Here is a 25,314-nt window from a genome sequence, read left to right on the forward strand (position 1 = left end):
GAGACATACACATAGTCACTGCAATAGGGGAGGATGACAAGAGATGAGTACTAGACATGCAGTTTTTTCATGCTCTGATGCCAACAAAAACACAACCCCGAAGTTTTGAGCTGTGAACTTTCAAGACTTTTAAGACATCTACCAATAGATGAGATCAATCATAAGATGTTTTGTCCCGAAAGTTCTCTCAGTTTGTTACAAGTAGATGTGTGTGTGTGTGTGGATGGGGGAAACGACACATTTAAGTGCTCATTTCTTGGAAAAAAAATTCCAAATCTCTCCTCTGTTCGCTTTCTCTCAAGCAAATTAAAAATGGCATCTATTGCAATGCAGTGAACATCTCCCCATAGCCTCTTTATGAAGAAACGATCATACTTACCTGAACATTTCCCTCACTACCCTCCTAACCCCACCCCAATTCATCTGTAAAGGACTTACTCGAATATCAAGTCTTCTACTCTATTTGCAAAATCAGATCAATGGAACACTGACAGCAGTTTAATGCTCTTGTAATAACCTCCGACTTAACACAGGCACGTTATGATTGCTATGGAGGTCAAGAACCTATGCAAGTTCCTGGATCTGTTTTCTGGATTTCTAGAATATTCCTATTTTTTTCCTGAAAACTTATATGTCCTAGGAGTTAATTGTCATTACTTGACCAACAAAAATATAACACATAAGAGCTGAAATTTTCTTCTTCACAAATCCTGAAAGCTGATAGACTCTTGTGAAATCTTGTCAGCAGCATGGAACCAACATGCAACAAAGCAGACCCAGAAGTCACTGGACTTAGAACAGTTATATGCAAAGCCACTCGTGTATGTGTTCACTGGTTATTATCCACCGCAATACCTTTTGCAGCACAGCAACAGTGTCTGGTATTTGCATGTAGGGTAACCATGGAGCTGTGTGCTTCACATGAGGAGGCACTATCATTTTACCTGCAGTGCTCTTCATTGCTCCCAAGACACCAGGTAGAGTATGATCCAACAGTTAAGCAAGAAGGTACGCTACTCATTGTGTTTGATGCAATTTCACTTAATTCATTCTGGGGCAATTTTGCTGGTGTTTCTTCATCCTCTCCTTCAGAGTATACACCTAAATAAAACAGCTTATATGGTTAAGTATCTCACATATCCTTCAATTCTAAGCTTTCCCCTCCTCAAACTCCTTCACTGTGCTCCAAATGTAAGGAGAAGCTGGAAAAAAAAAAAAAAGAGCTGAGTTTTGTCTTTAAAACCACAGCAATAATGTATTTTTTTAAAGGCATCTTTAATTTTTGCAATTAGAGTAGCAGACAGGAAAATTTTCTTCAGTTTTTGTTTTGTGGGGTTTTTTCTGTTTGTTTTGTTTTTTAAAAAGGTGACAGATAAAGCTGTCAAGGACAGAACCTGATATCCTACAGCAGTTAAGACCAAAACACAAGTTCCTTCCAGAGAAACTGCTTGGGCATGCACAATGATACTCTGCTTCTTGGTTCTTCTGAAAACACAGAATGTGGTGATGGTATCTCAAGTTAAGGTAAGAAGTTATGCTCTAAATAGCAAGACTTCATAGACAAAAAAAAATAGGATTAATTCTTTTTAATGGAATTTCATGACTTTTCAACAAACATGAGACCAAGTTGTGTTCTTATACCTTTCAATTTGACAAAACATTGCCTTTTTGATTATTTCAGACCAGCTTTCAAAGATCAGAGAGTCAGGTTCAGTCTTTTCAACCCATGTGCATGTTTTTTGTGAAAGAAGGTCTTTCTGTTTAGAAAGAATAGCTGAACAACACACCCATAAGTGTACCTGGCCAACTGATATCTCCAGGATGACATTTATACTTTCCTCTTCCAGTAAAGCAGAGGATATAAGATAAAAATAACAGAAAATATAATAAACAGAACACACTTAATGCAAATTGCTACTGCTCTATGCTTCCTGGCTAAGAAACTATCATAAAACGACAGTATAATTAGAAGCACATTTCTTCTTAAGATTCCCTTCTGAATAGAAGGTTCTTTTTAATCAGATAACTTGCAATACCTTGCATCTCAGGAACTTTTCAAGTTGCTAATATTGTTACTTACAATCCATAACTAAATGCCATATACAGCATTACAGGCTTAATTTCAGGTGATGTGTCGAAGCCTACAAACACCACTAACACTTCTGAAGGCAACATTCTTTTGCAGCTCAGAGCAATAGAAGGTATCAGAGCAAATCAAGCCAGATGAAGCAGCATGACCTAGCTTATTGCAGGTTCCTTTCAAACAGGAATCTGTCTGGGGCCTTTGAGACAATCCCTTTCACCAGCTAAAGACTCTGTTCACTGCAAAGAAGACTCCAGACCACCTTCAGTAATACTGCACAGTATGAAATCACCGACTGAAGTTTCAGGGGTGTAGAACAGAAGACTACTTAGTCTTATTCTATTCACATAGCAGTTCAGTAGAAGAGAGAAAAATCTAATGTAAAATTTAAGGAAAAAAAAATGGATGAGGACTTTGTCCATTGGTGTTTTCCTCAGGGAAACAGCCGAACCAAACAGTTTCTGGAAGATCCATGTGAAATAAGCTGTTTGGAATAACTTGTTTTTAAATTCCTTTCCTTACATCAAGGTCACAGTATCTCTCCCTTTCTAAGTAAGGGAGAACCCTTTACTTCTCATTTTTATCCTTTCATATATCTTTCTTCCCTTAACAAACTTGTCATGAACTCTAAAGAATAAACGAGGTTGGTAATTTTTGTGCTCTAGCTATCAAAAATACTAGCCTGATTGATTCCTATATACAGGTATGTATTTCAGGCTGAAACAATTACACCTTTCTGCATTCTGAGATGAGAAATACTAACACATACTCCTTTGCGCTTCCAAAGTTTTAAAAGATTGGAAAAGAGTTCTAGAATAGACCATCCAAAGAATGCGAATCGCTCTTCTAGAAATTTTCGGAGAGGTTTTTTTGTTGCCTCACATAGATCAGAAGAGATTCACACTTCTGAGATGGGATGTTAAGCCAGCTTAAGGAGCTGAATATACAACAGCTCTTCTCTCGGTCACTGTACTGTAGAGTTCACTGATTTACCTCAAGTGCAGGCTGTGATGGGACCCTTCTAGTTGGAGCAAGAAGAAGTTATGGCTGTGATGACACGACATATGTTGATGATCTTCAGATATAGACAAAGTCACGACAGGCACTGGCAGTTCTGTTTGTGAGCATACAGAAGCCAGTAAGGAATCCAATAATCAACGTTCTCATCTTCTTTGGTAAAGAAAGGAATCTCTGCAATGCCTTTTCATAGCGACCTGACTGTTGATAGATACTCTGAGAGGAAAACTCCCTTTAGTGCTTTCTTCCACCTTTGCTACATGGCAGGTTTCACTGCCACTCACTAATCCAAAAGCCAGTGAAGAACGATCCCCATTTTTCTGCAGTGTGGTTCTGCTCAGTAGCCAGTAAGCAAAAGTCTGAACAAATGTGATGAAATCCTACAGAATACCATCTGCAAAATAAGTAAAAAACTGATTCTAGGTATTTGGTAAGTGGTATAGACTATCAGCAACAACACATTTTTTATTTACAACACTGCAGCTCCAACAACTGCAGGATCCAAGTGGAAGAACATGGAAACAAAACACAAACTGCCACATCTGATTCAAGTGAGATCAACTATTTCTCAACTCTCAAACTGAAATTTTAAAGCATCCTGCAATTATTTTTAAGTGCAACTAGCCATATGGAGTATCTGCAGTTCCTAAAATGAAACTTGTTCTAGGTTAAGTATTATAGTTGTCACCCTGCTACCATTAGTCATATCTCCAGAAATAAGTGCAGGCTGCAAACCCACTGCAGGATTTATGTACCAGCATCCAGTTGAACTGTTATTCAAAATAAATATCACAAATTTTAGTAAAGCATGTTTCTCCTGGAAACTAGCACCAACATGACATGCATATTAAAGTATCAACAGGAGTGATGTAAGGCTGATTGTTTAAATTCCAAGTTACTGACACTATGAAAAAATACTAGTTTTCCAAAACTTCCTGGGTTTGGATTGTTCTGCTTTTTTGGAGGGGCAGGGAAGAAGAGGAGGGGACTCAACAGGAGAGAAGGGAAGAAGTCAAAAGTATTAGAACAACTATATCAGATATTGTTATCAAGTCCCAAAATGGAGAAAAGGCAGCAAAACAATTGATTGTTGATTTTAAAAGATTAAGTGTCACGCAACCCATCATTAAAAGCTAAACTTGCAAACAAATAGAATGGTAGGAATCTTGTCTTTCTGAATTTTAGAATTGGCTTTAAAACATTTGGCCTCTCCAGAAATGTTTTGTGCTCAATTTCTTTAAAGGCCTACTAAAAAACAGAGAGGGCCACAGCATTGTCTAGATTATCAGACAAGGCATATGACAATATCTGCTTGAGACAGGTATAGGTACCAATCCCTATAAGACTCTTCCTACTGTCAGTTTAGGAGTAGTAAAAAAAAAAATACAGCTTTTCTGAACTCTGCATGACAGAGAATTCCAAAATTGTATTTAGCCATCACAGCAACACACATTTGAGAAACATAGCCAGTATTTCTTGGCACATATATAACAGCAGGAAAACACTAGAGATACAAAATTGAATGATTGGTTGATTACAGAAAATATTATCTTGTAAAAATAATCCCCATTAATAGATGCATCAATTTTATAAAAATAAAGAAATTAGTATTTGTTAAACAATGTTATAATTATTTTTTCATTTTTAAAATGGTTTACTTTGCAATAACATTTTCACATGTCTTTATTACCATGACTTTTGTTTCTTGTCAACTCTGTATGCCAAGCACAGTAGAGACTAAACCTTTTTTTGGCCTAACTAAACCACATTTTAAATCAGATTAACAGACTTTACTGGCACTAATATAGATTTCTGTCATAAAGACCGACCTTCATTCAGCTTTAGGGAAATTCTGCTCTTCTGGGCAGAGTACATGAGCTGATATTAAAAAAAAAAAAAAAAAAAAATCAGTGTTTTTAAGACATCATATGATGCCATGTTCACTTTTCTCCTCCTTAAGAAAGCTAACTATAGCAACAAAGGTTACAGTATTCATGTACACCTTGGAACATATTTGAAGAAATTACAAAATCTATAGTTTCTTAACAATGTCTTTGTACTTTACTTTTTAGCTCTTAATACATGGCTTGCTTGATTTAACTTGATTCCATTTACATGCAACGAGCTTACAGAGATTTCTTACACTTTTTTTTTTAAAGCATCATTTTTCTTACTGATTTCTCAATCTTCACACAATTCCTACACTTCTCTTGTCAGCGTCTTTCAGCCGGTCTTTTTGCAGAACCTGGAAGCTGAAATACTACACATAAGCAAGGTTAAGAGGTGTGATTCTAGTACTGTTCAACAGCCACACCGGACTGGATGTCTGTGATACGGGGTTTTTTGGGGGGGATGAGTTGAGGTCCAAATTGAATTTTTCAAGTGAGAAGCTACTCAAGGCTTTTCTCTGTAGGTTTCGACCTTTTTGATCATCTCCTTCATTACTTTCTTCTGGTGTCTGGGATCTCTGGAGAACTCAAATGCAGCAAAAATGCCCTTTTAATGCAATATTTACTCAAATATATGTATTGAATAGATTAATGTTAGTAAAGGGCAACATGGATACACTGGAAAATAAAAGCTAAACAAATGAGTTTGTTTTTTTTATAGTCACCAGTTTTAAGAAGTTCTCCTTTAGAAAGTACTCAAAACATGCGTTTTGGAATTGAGCACTTACATTACACTTCCCATATCAAATACTAATTTCTACATCTCTTACATTAAAAGAACTTCCTGCCTCTAGAGCTTATAAATTCAGCATACAATCTGACCAACAGGCTTGATCCTTTCCTCATTTTCAGTAGCAGTAAGACCTCTACAGCCAAAACTGGACCGAGTTTTCTAGTAAGCTGATGTCAAATGCTATTGTGAGTTGTGTTACTTTTCCAGCACTAAAAGGCATGTGATGTAACCAAAGCTTATTTTTGTCTAACACGAGCTGGTGACAGTGGAGACAGAAGCCAATTTAGAGTAATGACTTGCAAATAATGTGCAAGCACACCATGATACCTCTGAAGGTATAGTCTGACTCTTAGGTTCAAAATTCAAGCTTAAAAAGTCTTCAGTGCAGTCAGTTACGTTTTAGATTAGAATTACATTATTTTTATCTAGTAGGTGTAAACAGTACATGTAATACACATTCTAGATTATCTTGTACTGCTACCACCACACAAAACATGCTGTCTTTTAATTAGCTAATTAAATGTGTTCTGAAGGTTTCCTGACTTAAATTTCCTTTTCGGACTAGTGCCTCAAATTCATCTGTATTTTAGTACCAAATTAAAATAGTGTCATCCTCTGAAATACGACTTGGAATAAGACTACCACAAGTTTTATACTAAAAGTGTTCATAAATCCATTGAGGTAAAGGTCATTCGAAATGCAGCATTTGGCTCTGCTTAAGTAAAACTGTATTGAGCTGTCCCTGTATCTTCTCTCCATGCAAGCACCTTCACACCTACCTGCTTGGATCAGCCAGAACTCCCAGCTTTTGCACTAGACAATTAACTTTGGCAGTGCCTCTTCACAGGCATACCAGTGTGCAATGTTTGACTGTCATTCTGTATCTGTTGAAATATTAGCATTCGGTTTAGGTTGTGTGCAAGAAGAAAGAAAAAAAACCACACAAACAAAAAAAACACAGTATCAAGTCATACATTACAAGGAAATACATATGAAAACACAAAGATCTCTTTCTTGCCTAGGCTTACTGCTTTAACAAGATTATTCAGAACAGGGAAATAAAAGAGACATCAAACATCCATACCAAAATAGAAACTTACCCCACTGACTGATCTGGGTTGGAGAGTGTTTAACCATATACTGAATCTCACAGGACCCTCCATCCTTCGAGTCAAGACTTCATTGACAAAAATAAACACAATCCAGGGCAGATAAAAAAAAGAGCTTCTCACACACTCAGACAAACACACAAGACACTACGAGCTCTCTTGATAAAAACATCATTTGAATCACTACTGAACATTTTTACATATGATTGATACCTACAATATGCATCATATATTTTGAAGCAAGTTTGACAACAACAGACACCAGAGATACTCTTGACATGACTCTCTTAGCATGAAATTAGTTGCCTGATCTCCAATTTCTGTGCCAAAATGTAAAGGACAGTGTTTCCTCAAAAGAGTTGTTATATTTCATAAAACACATCTGCCTGTAAGTTCCTAAGATCAGCTCTCCTATAAAAGACCAGCAAGTGTCCTTTCCTTCCACAACATTTCCTTTTTAATGCAAGATTCTACAATCAGTTTGCACCAGGACCAAAAGATCCGCATTAAAGCTCTCAGGTTTTAGCATACACTATATGCAAACGATTTTAATTTTCTACTTAATAGTTTCATAACTACTAACAAAAAAAAAAAATCTCACAAGCGTTCCATGCTGCTGTGAATTCTGCATGAAAAAGAGCTCTTATTAGAAAACTATCTTACACACTCTTAAAATTAAGTCAAACTCCATCTTCTAGTTCACTAAAGGATACAAAAAGGAAAGCATAGCGCATGTGACAAAGCCTGACACAGCCAACATAAAGAAAACTGCAACACAGATTCCTAATAAAGTAAAAGTCCTTCCTTGCTGGCAGGTGTTCAAAACGCCTTCTCTAGAGGCTCTCCAGTTAAGCATTATACTATGCAGAATTCAGCTGAGAATGACTCTTTTTTTAAGTGTGGTTACTGTTCAAAAAGCTGTTTCCCCAAGTTTTAAATTATTCTTAATTCATCATTTGGTATCTGAATAACTCAAATCCCCATAAGCATTTTGCAGACTAGACCAGAGCTTAATAATGTGTAACTGGTTTTCCTTCTTTTTTTGCTGGACAGGTATTATATTGAATATTAATTCATGTAAATAATTTTACATCTGAACACCAAGTAATTTACTATTCTTGTATTTCTTAACTATTTTTATTGTAGACTTCAGTCCAACAGAAAAATTCTCCTAACAGAACTTCCAGCTTCAAACTTCAAGATGTGACTTACTGTAACAGTCTGCTTTTCCTAGCCCTGGCAATCTTTCAATGTCATTTTTTCTTCACGTCATCAGGGAATTGCCATTTACCAGTCAAGTTCTTTCATTCTAATTTAAAAAATAAAGCATGAATATATATATTTAAGTGGTCTGTATGACAGAAGAATCATATCCAGTACCCACTAAAATGCACTGTGATAGTACTTGCATAGGCAACTGCACAACTTCATATGGAATACTGGGGTGAACACTAAATGGCACACTGCAATACAGCATTAAAATGTGGCAGAGGTTTGTACACAAATTGAATGCAGATTTCAGAAATACGGCATATTCAAGCCTATGCTAATAAAAAAGCTCGCTTTTCCAGCAATGTATCTTGATATTATGACTCAACACTTTAATTTTTTTCTCTCTTGTACATTTAAAATACATAGACAAAAAAAGAGGTGCAGTAGAAGAATCGAAAGCACTAACAAAGTCATAGAATTATTAGGTTGGAAGAGACCTTTTAAGATCAAGTCTAACCGTTAATCTAGCACTGTCAAGTCCACCACTAAACCGTGTCCCTAAGCACATGTCTACATGTCTTCTAAACACCTCCAGGGATGGTGACTCCACCACTTCCCTGGGCAGCCTGTCTCAATGCCTGACAATACTTTCAATGAAGAAATGTTTCCTAATATCCAATCTAAACCTCCCCTGGCGCAACTCAAGCCATTTCCTCTCGTTCTGTCACTTTTCGGAGAAGAGACCAACACGCTCCACGCTACAACCTCCTTTCAGGTAGTTGTAGACAGCGATCAGGTCTCCCCTCAGCCTCCTTTTCTCCAAGCTGAACAGCCCCAGTTCCCTCAGCTGTTCCTCATCAGACTTGTGCTCCAGGCCCCTCACCACCTCACTGCCCTTCTCTGAACTCTCTCCAACACCCCAATGTCTTTCTTGTAGTGAGGGGCCTAAAACTGAACACAGGATTCAAGGTGGGGCCTCCCCAGTGCCAAGTACAGGGGGATGATCACTGCTCTAGTCCTGCTGGCCACACTATTTCTGCCAGGATGCCCTTGGCCTGAAGCAAAGAAGGCATTAAGTACCTCAAGCTTTTCCTCATCCTTTGTCTCTGTGATTCTCCCCACACCCAATAAAGGATGGGGATTCTCCTTAGCCCTCCTTTTGTTGCTCACGTATTTATAGAAACATTTTTATTGTATTTTACAGCAGTAGCCAGATTAAGTTCTAGTTGGGCTTTGGCCCTTCTGATTTTCTCCCTGCACAACTTCACAGCATCCTTGTGCTCCTGAGCTGACTGCCCCTTCTTCCAAAGGTCATAAAGTCTCCTTTTATTCCTGAGCCAGGCCAGTGGTCTTCCCCATTGCCTTGTCTCTCAGCACACAGGGACAGCCTGCTCCTGTGCCTCTAAGATTTCCTTCTTGAAGAATGTCCAGCCTTCCCCGACAACTTTGCCCTTCAGAGCTGCCTTCTAAGGGACCCTGCCAACCAGCCTCCTAAACAAGTCAAAGTCTGCTCTTTGGAAGTCCAAGGTGGCAGTTCTGCTGAGCCCACTTCTTACTCTTCTGAGAATCAAAAACTATCATTTCAGGATCACTACAGCCTCTGATTATCGTATCGTGTACAAGTCCTTCTCCATTCACAAACAACAGGTCCAGTGAGGTGCCTTCCCTAGTTGGCTCACTGACCAGCTGTGTCAGGAATTTGTCTTCCATACACTCCAGGAGCCTCTCAGACTGTTTCCTCTCTGCTGTATTTTATTTCCAGCAGACATCCGATAGGTTGAAGTCCCCCACAAGAACAAAGCCTATCAATCAGGAGACTTCTCCCAGCTGCTTATAGAATATTTCATCTGCCTCCTCATCCTAGGTGGGTGGTCTGTAACAGACTCCCATCATGATGTCTGCCTTGTTGGCCTTCCCCCTGATTCTTACGCATAAACACTCAAGCCTGTCATCACCACCATTAAGCTCTAGACAATCAAAATACTCCTAACATCCAGGACTACCCTACCTTCTCTCCTTCCTCACCTATCCCTTCTGAAGAGTTAATAGCCATCCATTGCAGCATTCCGGTTGTATGAGTCATCCCATCATGTTTCTGTGATGGCAACTGTATCATAGTTTTCCTGCTGCACAAGGGCTTCCAGCTCCTCCTGTCTGTTGCCCATGCTGTGTGCATTGGTGTAGATGCACTTCAGTCGGGCTATTGATCCCACCACCTTTTTGGACGAGAAACTCTAATTCCTACATGACCATTCTCAGGCACTTCCGATACTGCGAGTCTCTCATTACCACAATCAAGTCATAATTCGTTTTCATACTTAACTGCAATTCATTACAAAAACATGCAATGAAACATTTATTCTGAATTCAACAAAACTATATGGAATATGCTTCCATCTCCAGAGTAGGGGCAGAGAGCACAGGGGGAGGCATAGGGAAGGACATACTCCACAGCTCCAGTGGAATCACATGGAACACCTGTTAGCAGCGTACACACTGGCGGACCATTTTCAAAGAGCCAATAACTTCACCATGATAACCTTGGCCTTTAAAGAAATGAATCATTAACTGGACTGCACCAGATTTGAGCTCCACATTACCTAGAGCTCATTAACTGTAGCAAAAATAATACTGAGTATAGACTACAAAAAACTATGCAAACATATGATGATTCTTTAACTACAATTTAATAAACAGTGGTAAAAGTCATTATCAAGAAAGTGCAAATATTTTAAAAGGAAAGTAAAGAGACAAAACGTAAATCTTAACACTCTTCTCACTATATACAACTATGTCATGTCTTCTTTCCCCACCTATTCCCCAACATGCCTTAGCACAACACATATTCCTTCCCTCTTTTTTAATCACTTGAACCAGAGCAAATGGTTAGTTATTCTGAGTAGCCATTCTGGCTATTTAGCAGTTAGCAATCAAAGATGACAGTATCATTTTACTACCCTGCTTTCCATCTACGATGAGGCAAATTTAAACTACATGTTCATTTGGAGCATAAATACATAATGTAAACGAAGTTAATCTGAGGTAAGAACATGACACTATGGACAATGACGTCAGTCTGGAGTAATTCATCTCCACATGGCCTAGTCAAAGTACACAATTCAATGGGAGGAACCAGAGTTACCACAAGGAAGCCAAATTCACACAAGGTTAACAATCCTTTTCAAAACTTCAGCTAACATTAAGCACAAAAATACAAGTTATAGGAAAAGAGAGCTCTGCAACTGCAACAATAAATTTGTCTCCATGTTTTATTAGAATTACTCATTTTGTTTAGTAAATAATTAAAAGTTACTAAAAATTGTTTTAGTTTACATGCAGTTTAAAGCTCCATAAACTTGCAAATTACTAGTTATTACACTTAAATGTTTTGAAGTCATAAACCATTTAAGACTCCACATGATTAATGCCCATTACATTCAAAACTTTCAATTTTGATTACATCTTAAAAAAAAAACACACACACCACAACCACACATGACAAACCAAGTATTCCTACCAAACAACTTTTGAAGCCACTGTTCAATTTAAATCCAGTTTGACACCTCAAAGAACAGGAGAGTGCCATGAAAGCGATGGAGTAGGTGAGCACAGCCCTATTTTTGCCCCCGTGAGCACAAGGGATGGCAAGAGGCACCCCAATATCACCCATTCTGATGGACAACCACCAGCTCTCCAGGTAGCACATCCTAAGCTGAGTGAGCAGCAGCCTAGCCTGTATTTTTCAGGCAGCCAGCAAGCCAAAAGACACAATGGCAACAGCACAAGGATAACTACAGTGCCACAGTCAAGGAGACTTCTGATAAAAATACTTATAAGCCCTACACACGGCTCTCCCCCTGCCTTTTTTTATCTTTGCTAAACTCCAGCATTCATGGAACCTTTTGTTTGTTTATTTCTCAAATAATAAACAAAATAGCCAGGGGAAAAAAACAGACTTTAAAGTCAAACCTTTTGAGGTTGGTTCCTATGTCCTACACTCACCCTGTAGCAGAAGCACTGACTGGTGTGAATGCCACCGACCTGAACGCTCTTGCAGCAATAACCTTCTGCATTTATGAAGCCACTGCCAGGACTGGAGCCAATGTTATGGGTAAAATACTTAAGATTCAACATTAACCTGACTATTGCATCAGCCATGCTATTTTTAAGTACAATTCAGCTTTTCTTTCACAGTCTGATGCAATCCTATATGTTTTTGTTTTATTTTTAAACACTGTTCAAATGCAGTTTGTTCAACACCACCTTATTTGCCAAATAGTTAAGAGTAATTCTAATACCACACAATGATGTCTACCAGTAAATACACTTGTTAAAAGCAATGATTGTTATGCTTGACAAGAGAGCTGCTAATATTAAATTTATCCTTCTAAATAAGATGCAGAGTTGGCAACACATTTTTTATTACTTCCATTTTACTAGTTTAGGCTGTATGAAGGACGGCATCAAAATGTCTAGCATCACTGTGCAAAAAAGACATCACAGGTACTAAACCCTAAAACCAAAGCTTTTCTAACAGAGAGCTGAACACTACACAAAACATATAATAAACAACAATGGAAATTTTGAAATATCATATTGTCAAGGTTTAAACAATCAACGTATGGGGAGTCAAAGAAAATCTGCAGTCTTCAAAACTTAAAACCAATACACGTTCTTCTTCCTGCTGTATTTCAAAGAGCTTGATCTGTTGCATTTACAATTCAAATTTTTAATTTTTTAATTCAAATTTGTACATCCATATTTTTTTTTTAAGATGATCAATGCACACATTAGCACTTCCCAGAGCTGGCAGTCAAACATTTAAAAGAAATTAGGCTCCATCAAGAATATTTTGCAATAGATACGATTGTTCTTCCCCACAGTTCTTTTAATTGCCTGCACTGGGGGAGAAGGACATTTATTTCACAGTCTCTAAGTACCCAACATTTTAGAAATCTCTTCCCCTTTATACCAACTAAAGCATGGACAAATGTTTTGAAAGTGTTCTCCAACTGCAAACAGTTTTGAGTGCCCAGTTTGAAAGATCATTGGCTCAGTTTAAAGAGCCTTCTTCCTTTGAGACCACTGATACAAGTGCGTTTGAGAAAAATATGAAGTGAGACTAGTCTGTGCTAGAACAAATACCATCCAAGAGAGAGCATGAAATAAAGCATCAGCTAAAACCAAAAAGGTTTTATTAGCACATGAAGCTGCAATAAAATGGAATGCAACAGATGAGTCAGAAGTACAAACAAGAGAATTACACTGGAAAAAAAAAAGTTTCTTCCCAAACCTTTGGGACTGGGGAGGAACTAGTGGCCTTCACTATATATTACCGTATTTTTATGTACCTAACACAAACCAGTGTTCAAAATATTTCCACAGAAGCAAAACCACATTTATGAAACATGTATGAAAGGTTATGCATACTCTCTTGGAAAGAATTAAAACAGAAAAAAAGTTTAGCTAAAAGGCTAGTTAAAAAGAAGAATTTGGGAGTTCTCAAGCAAAGACTGCAGGAGAAATGCAACAGAATTCTTTACACAGTTTTGCTGAGCTTTCATCAGTTTCTACAATGTGTATCTAAAAAAGCATCTTCCTACAGTTTCCAGATAGTTTACAATCTCAGAAAAAAATTTAGAGTCTGATTTGGTGGGCAACTTAACTCAATTAGGAGGCTACAATCACTAGTTTGTTTCTCATGCTGACTTTAACCTTCGACTTGATTTCGTTTTCATCAAGCTGCATTCAGGATGACATTTGAAATATTGGCAATTTCTCAGCCATAAAACTAAAATACCTTAAAAATTCATTGCGGGAAACCAGGTTCATCATTTGTGAAACTCCTGTTGTCATGGTGATATAATCAGACCCCAAAATACAGGACTTGGGAAGGGGAAGACAAACCAATACCTGCTCTCTCCTGTTTCTTTTAGTACTTAACATCCTAGCTTTTTCAAAGTTACACAGAAGTTCATGAAAAGGTAATCATCAAGCTCAAGGCAGGGTGTTTGCAGAGGGACACACAGTTGCCAATTCCTTCACCTTTGTTTTGCCTCGAGTTATCTACTAAAGCCATTTATCAATTCAACAAAACAGGAAAAGAAATAGTTTGAATAAATCTGAAGAAGGATTAAAAAGTGTATTCTGTTTCCTTGGCTCCTATACACCCACTCTGGTCTATTCACCAGCCAAAGTAAAACCACAAAAAAACCCGAACAAGTTCTGAATTACTAGTAAAACAAAAGTCCGAGCATGGTATTTTCACTCCATGATGTAGTTATGCCACATTCCTCACTAGTTCAGAAGACACAAAATGAGGAAAGTGACGAACAGAAACTTTCCAACACTAGAATATCTGGAAACAGTAAGTCTGGAGTACCCCATGTCAGGCCTGGTGATCCCTCCAGACTTACCAAGATGCACACAGCAAGTCCAAGGGATACACCTCTCCACTTGTGTGACAATCTACACCTACTTAGCTGCTGCTTCCTCTGGAAGGAGTTTCAGAGCTTGCGCAGGTTGCCAACTGCCCAGAAGCCTGTAGGCTGCTGCCCGAAGCAACATGGTAACAGCACACCACAAAAAGTGGAAGAGTTGGCAAACAGAAAATGGCAGGCCAACAGGTTCCCTGTCAAACTTTATAGTTCTTCAAGTTTCTGTTCTCCTCTACAGGCACCAGTGAAAAGGAATTCAGAACACAAAAACTAAACAGAGGCATTTTCTTTCTTTAGAGGTCTCCCAAGGTGATTGTCCTCCGCTGCTCTGCACTGGTGCAGCCTCACCTGGAACACTGTGTGCAGTTCTGGGTGACACAGCATTAAAAAAAAAATATATATATAAATAAAGCTACTGGAGAGTGTCCAGAAGAGGGCTATGAAGCTGGTGAAGGGTTTGGAGAGGAAGCCATATGACGAGCAGCTAAAGTCCCTTGGTTTGTTCAGCCTGGAGAAGAGGAGACTGAGAGGAGACCTCATGGCAGCTACAGCTTCCTCACAAGGGGAGGAGGGGCAGGCACTGATCTCTTTAGTGACTAACAGGTTGAGGAGAAAGTCAAAGATACAAAGAGCAACCAAAGCAAGGTAAGGAACCACAGGAAGGAAGCAAGCTAAAACAAGCCAGCCATTGGAATTTATAGCAGTATCTACATCCAGTTTCTTGAAAAATGGTGGGTTTTTTGGTTGTTTGTTTGGGGGTTTTTGGGGGCGGTTTTTGGTTGTGTTTTTTTTTTTTTGGGGGGGGGGGTGGGTGGAATAAATAAAATGCAGGTGTGTCAGGAATAAGTTAAAGGTATTCCAGAGAACAAGAAATAACTGCAAGCTTAAGAGGACTAATACAAGTTAGGCTTGCGGTCTACACATCAACCTAAGATACTTAACATTTGCAGTTTCAGTTCAGTGATGGAGGAAGAAGATTATCTGGTTTAGTGAGGCACTGCCTTCAGTTCCTGTTTTACCTTCATAGGTCCTAATTTTTATGTTCGCTTCTTAAAAAAAAGGACAAGTAATCATGTTTCCTTGCTGCATAAACAATGTATTTTAAAGTGGATTTTTTATATAAATCTTTATAAATTTTTAAAGTGTATTGAATTTCTCACAGGATGACCAACAAGACAAGGAGCCCACCTAGTCCAACCCTGCTGCTCAAAGCAGGGCCAGCTAGCAGAAAGGAGTAAAAGACTACAAAAGGAATAGTAAGCTGTGAGATCTTCCAGTGTACCAACCTCTGGGACTCAGAAGCAAGGGTAGCACCTAACAGACCACCTTTTCCTGCCCATTTTTTAAAAACTGGGAAGCAATGGTACTCGTACTTCATCATGAGAAACAGAAACTGCATTTAAGACACCTGTACACTAATTTTTGGAAAAGCAGGCTTTTTCTTTACAGGAGACTATCATGCGTTCAGTGAAGCACAATGTGCCACAAGGCCATTAAGTAACTATATTTAACATATTCTGACACTTCATTATCAAATTGGTAAAACTTCTTGTTTACAAATGTGTCACAATTTGATATTTCCCAATTTAGGAGAAGCCTTTCTCTATTTGTTGAGAACCTCTTCCAGGCAATACACCATGCCTTCACTGATAGGAACAGTCTATTATTGATTTGTAACTAAAAATCTATCTACGGCAAAAGCATCACACAAAAAGCTTGCATCTTAAAGTTCAATTTTTGAGAGAGTAAAACGTTTAGTGAAGACGGTACATTCTTCTCGAACTGATACAGTCCTAAGTCTGTGCAATAACTGTATTTTTAAATTTATAACTACTTGTTTTGTAACTGAAAAGCCAAGAGACAGCTACAGAAAATGTGTGAATTTTCTTTTATCTATCTGTATGACTTAGACCAGGAAACACCAAATGACATGAAAAAAGGAAGTGTGAACGGAAACTTCAAAGAGCCAGTTCCAAAAAGAGCAAAGGTAGCAAGTAATATTCAGGGACGCTATTTTTTTATTGACTTCAAGGGATTTTCATCAGGATGCTTTGGGACACATTGCATTTGAAGAGAGTACATGCTGAGACTACTAAATAAACCAAAAGATGAAGAAAGCAAATAATGTAACGCCCCTTGAAGCATGAATATTAGCATGACTTTTTTAAAAATGTTGAGTTGTATTAACTCAAATCCATTAGCAGAATTAAGGAGACTAAATTGTTCCTCCCTAGTTGTCAAGTAAACACAGTCACTCGTGACCCTTTAAAGACAGTGATTTATTTAAACTGGGTCAAAGACAAAAATTAATGTGAAATGCTCATGCTAATTTCAATATCATGTATTACAAAGTAAGGTTTTAAACATCAAAGATTTGGAGATTTTTACAGCTATAACATCTGTGCAGATTTTTATAAACTAACAGCCAAATTAATGACAGAAAACACTATATTGTAAATACAGTGGAAGGTACATAACCACAACTAATGAATAATCTCACTGGCTTCAATAAAAAATCCTTTAAGTACTTGCATGTTTTCAGCTAAAGCTACATTATTAAAAATCTTAAGGATATAAAACGTTTAAGAAACTACTCAAAAGTCAACATTATGTAAAATCGAAATCCTCAAGGGGAAGGTATCCAGATTCCTACTTTTGGGATTCATTGGTGCAAGAGATAGATGAGAGTTTCAAAGAACTAATATAATCAGCTCTATGTCAAACCATAGTAATTCATATTTCCCCAGCCCTCCTGCTCATGTTCCCTTACAGAACCATTCAGACGAAAAGAAGAAACACAAATAAGCAGTTGCAGAACAAAATCTCAATGAATTTTTAGACCACTATGAGTAAATTCCAACAGAAAATTCTTCCCTGGCTACATCACTCTTCTTTTTCCTCCAGGGAAAAATGGGTTCCAAATATCTAGAAACAATAAGCATTTGTCAAAGGCTCTGAAATTAATCCTGCCTAGATACAGCACAGAAATAACTACCATATCATAAATGTTTTCTATCTTAATAATCCTTTTCCTAGATCTATGCAGGATTCCAAGAATTATCAAGTATCAATTCAAAAATTAAGGAAGATATTTACTTGTCCATCTCCCTTCCCAGCTGGAAATTCTATGCATTAAACCTCAGGTGTTGGGATTTTTTAATTATTAAGTAGGCCTTCTATTACACAACTAATTATTTGAACTGATTATATCAACATTTAAAGGACAAAAACTATTAGCACAAAAGAATTTAACGGGTTGTTTTGATGCTGGAACGAGATATAAGGTTCTTTTGTGAGGCAACTGAGCAGCTTAAATAACATGGGGAATCAGAACATGCAAACCAGAACAGAAAAACAGCATTACAAAAGTATCTGAATCAGGTTCCGCACTCCTTAGAACAGTTCATATTTTCAATACGAATTTCAAACAATGCAAAACCATTTGCATTTCAGTCTCATTCCAGTGAATAATACATTTATTAGTAAATACAATCACTGAAATTCTATTTCCATTCTTTTCCATCTAGTATCTCCTAAAGCTGCTGGATTTTACCAGTTTATATGTTAAAATAAGTCACATACTAACAAGAGTAACAAGTTTTTCAGTAGAGATATACATAACATGCAAGTGTTTCTATTCCCTTTGGTACTTTAAGGGCACTGACATCAGGTGTCACTGATTTCAAAGCAATTTAAAAACTACCAATTATGCAATAAGCTGTTCTGGCCTCCTTACTTTTCCTCTGAGCTTTGTCTTCATCCTCAATTTTTTTTTTTTTTTTTTTACTTAGAAGAACTTGGGTACCACTTTGGTATACAGTTTAAAAAAATATTTAAGCCACATCAATTAGCCAAACTAAAGTATTTAAATACTGAGCAACAGTAGAAATTCAACTCGTTTCATCATTTTCTCCCATTAGTCTCAAACCTCTAACTACAAAAAAGCATGATCACTTCCAAAATGCAAACAGCAGTGACAATTCTTTTCAAAGGCAAAATAGAGTCAGCACTTACACTTCTTAGTTGTAAGTAATTAGAAAGAATATCAGGAGCACCCTACCTCAAGTCCTCAACCAGCAGAAAAAGCATTCCATCCATCCCCACAGCCTACTAACCAATACTGCATATTTCAAACACTTCTGCTGAAATTGTAACTGATTGCATAATAGAAATTTTTGCAAAAGGCACCTATTAAATTTGCTGGCACTAAGTTATTAGACTGATTAGATTTATAAACTTCCTACAGAATTAGTTGGCTAGTTCAGAACAATGTAGCCCTTTATGCTGAACTCTTCATCACAGGGATATCCAGTTGTATGCAGGAAGCAGCACATACACATACAATACATATACATGCACATCTTAAAAAATTGTTTCCAGAGTACCATAAATATGGAAGATAAAAACACAAAATCAATGCTTGTAAGATCAGTAAAAACCCTCTAGACGATGACACTGAAAAACCCTTCTGAAAAAGGAGCTCGCCAGCCCAATTACATATACCTAAATATACTAAGTATGGCAGCTTAAAATAACACATACTATTACAGAGTAGTATCTGGAGGAAGAAGATATAGTTACAGTCAATGGACTTGGTTTTATCTTCCTAACTGCCTCTCCTCACCCATCAGTGTTTATTAACATTCCCCACCAGAAGATTTCTTTCGTAAGAACATATTCCTTTTAGTCTTGATTATCAGCACCCCTTCTTTGTCCTGTATTTTGGCTACATAACCACCTTCATGAGCATAGCTTTCCCCTGCACTCAGGCTTCTACTCCTGTCTTCAAAGACACTGCTGTCTTGCATTGCTCAGTGACATACAAATTGTTTTTTCATGATACAGATAAAGTCCAAAAAACACAGATCAATAAAGACATCAACTTCTTCAGACCCTTTTCTCCTAGGATGCTTTACAGATATCAAAGCTATGTTAGAGGGGTCAGGCACATTTTCTTAAGTGTAAAGCTACACCTAAGTTTCTACATGTGGTCACATCCCCCTCCTCAATCTTTAGGACAGAGTTTATCTTCCAAGAATGTTAAGATGCTCATGTTTGTCCCTCTTCCAGTAGATGTGAACAAGATGTGATACATAAGCACTAACATAGTAAGAATTATGGCTGATATTTCTTTATGGACATTATATTCCACTTCAAACAACTCTGTACCCATTTCCTGAGAAATTCAGGATATTCAAAACTGAACAATTAATTCACCACCTTAGCGTTCCCATAAACACAGCATTTCACAATATCTCCTAGATAATAATATGATGCAAACTTCAAAGACTATCCAGCCTGAGGAAGACATAAATAATTTTCCTGAGCAGTAGCTGAAGTGTAAATAGAACACTTGGCTAATCCTATTTTAATTACTCCTACATCGCACTTTCTAATCTCATATTAAACATGCTTCATTAAGGCAAAAGATAGTCTAGATGAACTTATTACATAAAACAGGTTATAGACCAAAAAAAATGAATTAAGTATAGAAATTCAAGGCAAGACACTAAATTAATGTGCAAAATCATGTTTGTTAACTGGTCTTATGCATTAGTTATATGCTGTGGAATGACTTGGAGTATATTACTTTGTTTTCTGAATTTTGTATTTTAAGCCAATACCCTCCAATACTACCTGATGTTGCAGCCAACAGGGAACATTTGAGATAGTTTGTATTCAGTACCTAGAAAATGTTATGGTAATAAAAAAGACTAAGTCTTGCCAATTTTTTTATATTTAAACAAGATCAACAGGCTTCCTGCATTTCTAAATTTACTCCTCGTTTTACTGCTAACTTGCAGCATAGTTTCATTATTTGTGTATAATTCACATCACACACCACTTTAAAGTCTAATTTTAAACATCCCCTCCAAACACCAAGCACAACTCCCAAAAAGCATGCAGATGCTTCCAGCTTCTGAAGTAGGATTCCTGGACAAGATGCTGTAGATCAAATACAATATTAATATTTAGCCAATAGCCACATGATAAGGAAAGAAACGGCCAGATACAGTAACTGGGGCTTGTCTTAATCCAGATTTTTATTTAAATCCTTCCCACAACAGTACTCTCTTAAGGACCATATCCAGATCTTGTTCAAGCACAAACTCACAAAGAAAAACATTCATTTCCACAGACCAGACAAGATACAGACATTCTGCTCTGTGTAAGTATTCTGCTGTTGGATGAATTAAAACAGAAATACAACACCATGAAAAGAAAGTTATTTTCAAAATGTTACAAACTGGAAGTTCTAAATAAAGTCAGAAAAAACCCTAAGTAGATTACTCGTCTCCTTTAGGGTTTAGTAACCTCTGACATGCTTCCCAATCTGCAGAGCATCTGATACATCAGCAACTCTAGAAACCTGGAAGTCCTGAAAAACATGCTCCAGGATTTGTTAGTAGCATAAAGTCAAATTCCTCCTCAACATTACTTACTTAGAGCATTTGACAAAGCAGCACTGTGATGAGAGAGCGAAAAAGTTGTGCCAGATCTCAGAGCCCTGTAACGCTCTTTAAAATGACTTACAGTGCCCTGGTTGAAAAAGTGACCATACATACTGTCCTGTTCTCTCTCTTTTTTTTTTTTTCTTCTTTTTTTAAAAACTGTGAAGACAGTTCAGGGAAACTTCGGTAACAGCATTTACCTGACAGAATTGGAAGGGGAAGTATGGGAAGCACTTCACATCTTTTACTCAGAGTCCTTTGCAGGCAGCAGTAACACTGAGAACCTAGTAATTTTAAAATGCTTGCTACTTGGCTATTTATTCATTAGCAGCAGCTAATAGCGTTATCCACAGATGCTCTAAGAGGGGTTACCACACCAGAAAGCATCTCTCCTCCCCTGAGGCAGGGTGTAACTACCAAGGATGACTCTGGGAGGAATAGGGAAGGAGGCTGCTCAAGGCCATCCCTCCTCCTGGTACCCGCAGAGTCTGCAAAAGGACGAACTACACACTTCAATTCCATCACACAACCACTACACATATTTATATGTTTATAAAGAAGAACTGGCCTAGAAAGGCCTACAGTGTATCCTGATGTACAACCAAGTACCTGAAAAAATACGCTGTACAACTTTAGTATAAGCTATTTTATTAGTTTGAGTTGCCAATAAGAATTGCTGCTATCTAGTGTGTCTTTATAGGATTTTAAACTTGTTCTCAAATATTTTGTTAAATAGGCATATAATTTTAAAATTGTATAAAACTTAAACATCAGAAGCTGCCTTTTGAAACTTTAACATTTGCAGCGTTTTTCCGCTTTTACAGGCCTGCAGGATGCTTGCCAATGGGGCTCTAATGCCAGCGCTATAGCATCCAAAATGCTATTTTAAGCCATTGCTGTGCTGACCATTACATTTTTCAAGCACGAGAACAGCTTCCTGAAAAATAACAATTGTGAATAAGTGTTTTTGTTAATAAATGGTAAATATCTTTCCTCTGCTTAAATGACATCTTAATTTCTGACCTATGCTTTGAAAGAGCATGGCAGTTGTTACACTCTTCCCTACTTTAAAGGTGCAACAACCTCAGCTTCTGCTACTCCATCAAGTCAATAACACACCATTGCATCCCAGCTAGTTTTTAGCAGCCATGGGATTAATTGCAATCATTCACATTTCTATAAGCAACAGTCGAGGTATATACATGGCCGCCTTCTGTATCTCTGTTTTTCCATTTGACTTGATTAGTTTCCTCTCCTATCCTCATACTTCAATACTATTTTCAATAAAGCTTAAATAAAAAGACTTATGTTTTAGTTTATTTCTAGTTTAGAACAAGAAGGTATGGAGCAGTATCCTGTCTTCAATAGCTGCAAGCACCAAATATTCCAGAAGTCACCAAAAAAATTGAAAGTAACAGGTAGAGCAGATCTATCTCAAAAATGTACTTGCTTCCCCCAAATTGGCTAGAAGTAGTCCTAGAAGCTGAAGCCAGAAGTCATTTAACATTCCATGTACTATTATAATCCTGTATAGTTTCCTACAAACATACATACACATGTACACGTATTTAAGTGTTGCTAATTTCTAGGCATCCATGGGATCTTGTGGCAATGAGCTCCTTAGACAAAACCTTTCTTAAAATTACCCAAGGCAATTTTGCCTGCGTCCTCTTGCTCCAGACTATTTGAGGGTACATAAGGTCCAGATCTTGTTCTACACTAGTTCTCATTTATAATTTAAAGCAAAGTAAATGTTATCATAGCTTTAGGTTCCTTATGAGTCATTGTCCCAATAAGAAGTTTGATGTAGGTTTACCATTCAGCTTTAGAGATTTGCTTCTTGGTTTACATATTACTTTGTCATTTCATTTTGAATTCCTGCTAAGCCGCCTTGCAGATCATCTGTAGACCTTTTTTTTTTAAATACAACACTGCACTTGAATTCTGAGATGTTGTAGGACAGGCACACTTAACACAATTTTTATGTCCTTTACAGAACTCTTTGGAGGACTGCTTGTCATGCTTTCAGAGAAAACACTTTCATCCAATAGCTTTGCAGGCACTAAAAGAGTACATTCTAAATATTTTAAGTATTTAGACAGCAAATATAGTGATTAAAGATGCCCAGAGACTGGATTCTTATGGTCAGGCAAATATAAAAGGTGAAGGTAACTACTGCTAGCCACAACTGTGGCTGTAACATGTTAATATTTATTTTTCTCCTTCCAGGGATCACAGTACTCTCTACAAGCTGAAAATATCTCCATGAAAATCATAATCTACCATTTACATGTTAAAGTCCAATGAAAGAAAAAGGTTGCTCAATTACTTCACTATGCTCCAGCATAAGCAAGCAGCACTAAGAATCTAAACATCCCAAAAGCAGAGTCAGTGCAACCTTACGAAAGACGCTAACCCATGCCTTCACAACAAAAAGGTGACTCAAGTCACTTTCAATGCAGTACCACATCAGAGATGGTGTGCTTCCTTATTAACAGGGTACATTCTCTAGAGGAACATACAGATTACTATCTTGCTTTGCTGCTCTGTTTTTTGATAAAGCACTAAAATCATTTAGGATTTTGCCTGATTTAAAGCATCACCATCTTAAAATCAATTCAGAAATCGCATGGACATCAGACAGCGGCTCTCTTAGCATCATTTTTTCTGGTCTTTGTTATAAATCAGCCAGCAAAGTGTAGCCCCAACTCACAACTAGGCCTTTTAGCTACTATCCCATAACTAAGAGGAGGCTGTATTCTCAACAACTGCATGTATTCGGCTCTAACACACACATGCCTGATACCATTTCAAAAATTAAAATCCTTTTCCCACCAGAATACAAAAGAAAAAAACCAAAACCAACATCATAACATTTCACACCTCCTTTCCTCCCTCGTCTCTCTCCAATCAAATACGTGCTCAGCAACTCCTCTCTTTCACAAGCAATTACAGAATTGGAAGGAGTCTCACAAACTTGGAAAGAAAGAAAAGAACATGGAAGCACATGCACATCCTGCACCATTCCCTGAGCATTTATGAGTAACTTGCCTTTTCACCCAATTTAGGATATTAGGCCTACTAAAGAAACACTTGGCAGTGCAATGTGCTGATCCATTCTTAACATAATAACCTCATTCAATAGAATAAAGAGGTACATTTATACTTTGAATTCATTTGAGTGCTACAGTAAATTATTTAACAAGTACTTAAAATATGTAGTCATTAACTCACGGTTCCTTTTATTTTATTTTCACTTGGTCTTATTTTGTAAAAATGCAAGAAATGAAACCATAAAAGCAGCAAATGTTCCTTCACTCATCAGCAGGTTGGTAAAAAAAAAAGCTTTATATGTTGGCATATAAATGTACACAGATATGCGACATTCAGAATTTTAGACCAAATAATCTCCAAGAAAATTAATCAAAATGTTTAGTAGAAATTTCAACTTATGGCCAGCTCAATATTTTCATTCACCAGCTTATAACATAAACAAACCATAATGCTGAATTTAAAGTAATTATTACTACAAAATCCTTCCCTGCCAGATTTCAGACATGCTCAGAGCTTGAGAATCCTGTACTGCAAGTGACATCGAAGGACAGTGACAATTAATACCTTGCACAAGTTTCCACACACATGACAATCATTAAACATCCCGAGTTGTTCTGCTTCCCCTTACATGCCTTTCTATAGGGCAGGCATTGCTGCACGAACCTTCACAAAATCCTAGGGGAAACAAAAGCATTCCGCTTCTGCCCAGCTCAACCTGGAAGTAAGAATTAAGTTGCTGTTCATAGTCCAGAGACAGATCTCCTCAGAGAAACACTGAATCTTTTCACATAGTACAAAAAGACATTATGATACTTCGACACATATACACACATCTAGTAAAACTACCAAACTGAAAATAATCTTCCAAGAAACCTGTAAAGTTAATTTTTTTGACTATGCTTATCCCAACTCAGAGGCAATACATGCCAAACAAGTCACTCACAATTCAGATTCTGCCTGAGACTTTTTTTCTTGCTCCTCTTTAAGAAGAGATATATTTCAAACTTTCAGTCACAACAGAAGTCAAAGCCATCATACATGAGCTACTGGGTTTATTTCTCATCACAGTCTTCCTTACTAGCTATAACAGCACTAAATACTTAAAACCACAAATTCAGTATGGTTACATTTTGAATTGTTTTATTTCTTCAGTTTCTTACATATAAGTTACAACTGCTAGTCATCATCTCTTTCATCTATACACAACTGTGACAGAGTTGGGCAAAGCAAAGGTCAGAGGAAGCTTAAAAGGCATTTAAGTTCTCTGT

General features: G+C 37.4%; 1 protein-coding gene across 6 annotated transcripts in view; it reads right to left on the minus strand.

Moving 5' to 3' along the window:
- The window catches only part of TSC22D1 (TSC22 domain family member 1), a 94,944-nt gene that overhangs the window by 57,180 nt on the left and 12,450 nt on the right, over positions 1–25,314 (minus strand). For 2 of the 6 annotated variants that reach the window (XR_010606128.1, XR_010606127.1), the window contains exons 3-5: positions 6,562–6,666; positions 5,244–5,352; positions 945–1,101 (exon numbers count right to left, since the gene is read on the minus strand). The exons of 2 other annotated variants lie outside the window; for them this stretch is intronic. Coding sequence is in view for 1 of the 4 variants with exons in the window: in XM_065634040.1 (XP_065490112.1) it covers positions 6,624–6,666 (43 nt within the window). In the remaining 3 variants the exon portion in view is untranslated. Of the gene's footprint in view, positions 1–944; positions 1,102–5,243; positions 5,353–6,550; positions 6,667–25,314 lie in introns of those variants that run through there. 2 more of the 6 variants (XR_010606130.1, XM_065634040.1) reach the window with 2 other exon arrangements.

The sequence above is a fragment of the Caloenas nicobarica genome, chromosome 1, assembly GCF_036013445.1.
Source record: "Caloenas nicobarica isolate bCalNic1 chromosome 1, bCalNic1.hap1, whole genome shotgun sequence".
Lineage (NCBI taxonomy): Eukaryota > Metazoa > Chordata > Aves > Columbiformes > Columbidae > Caloenas > Caloenas nicobarica.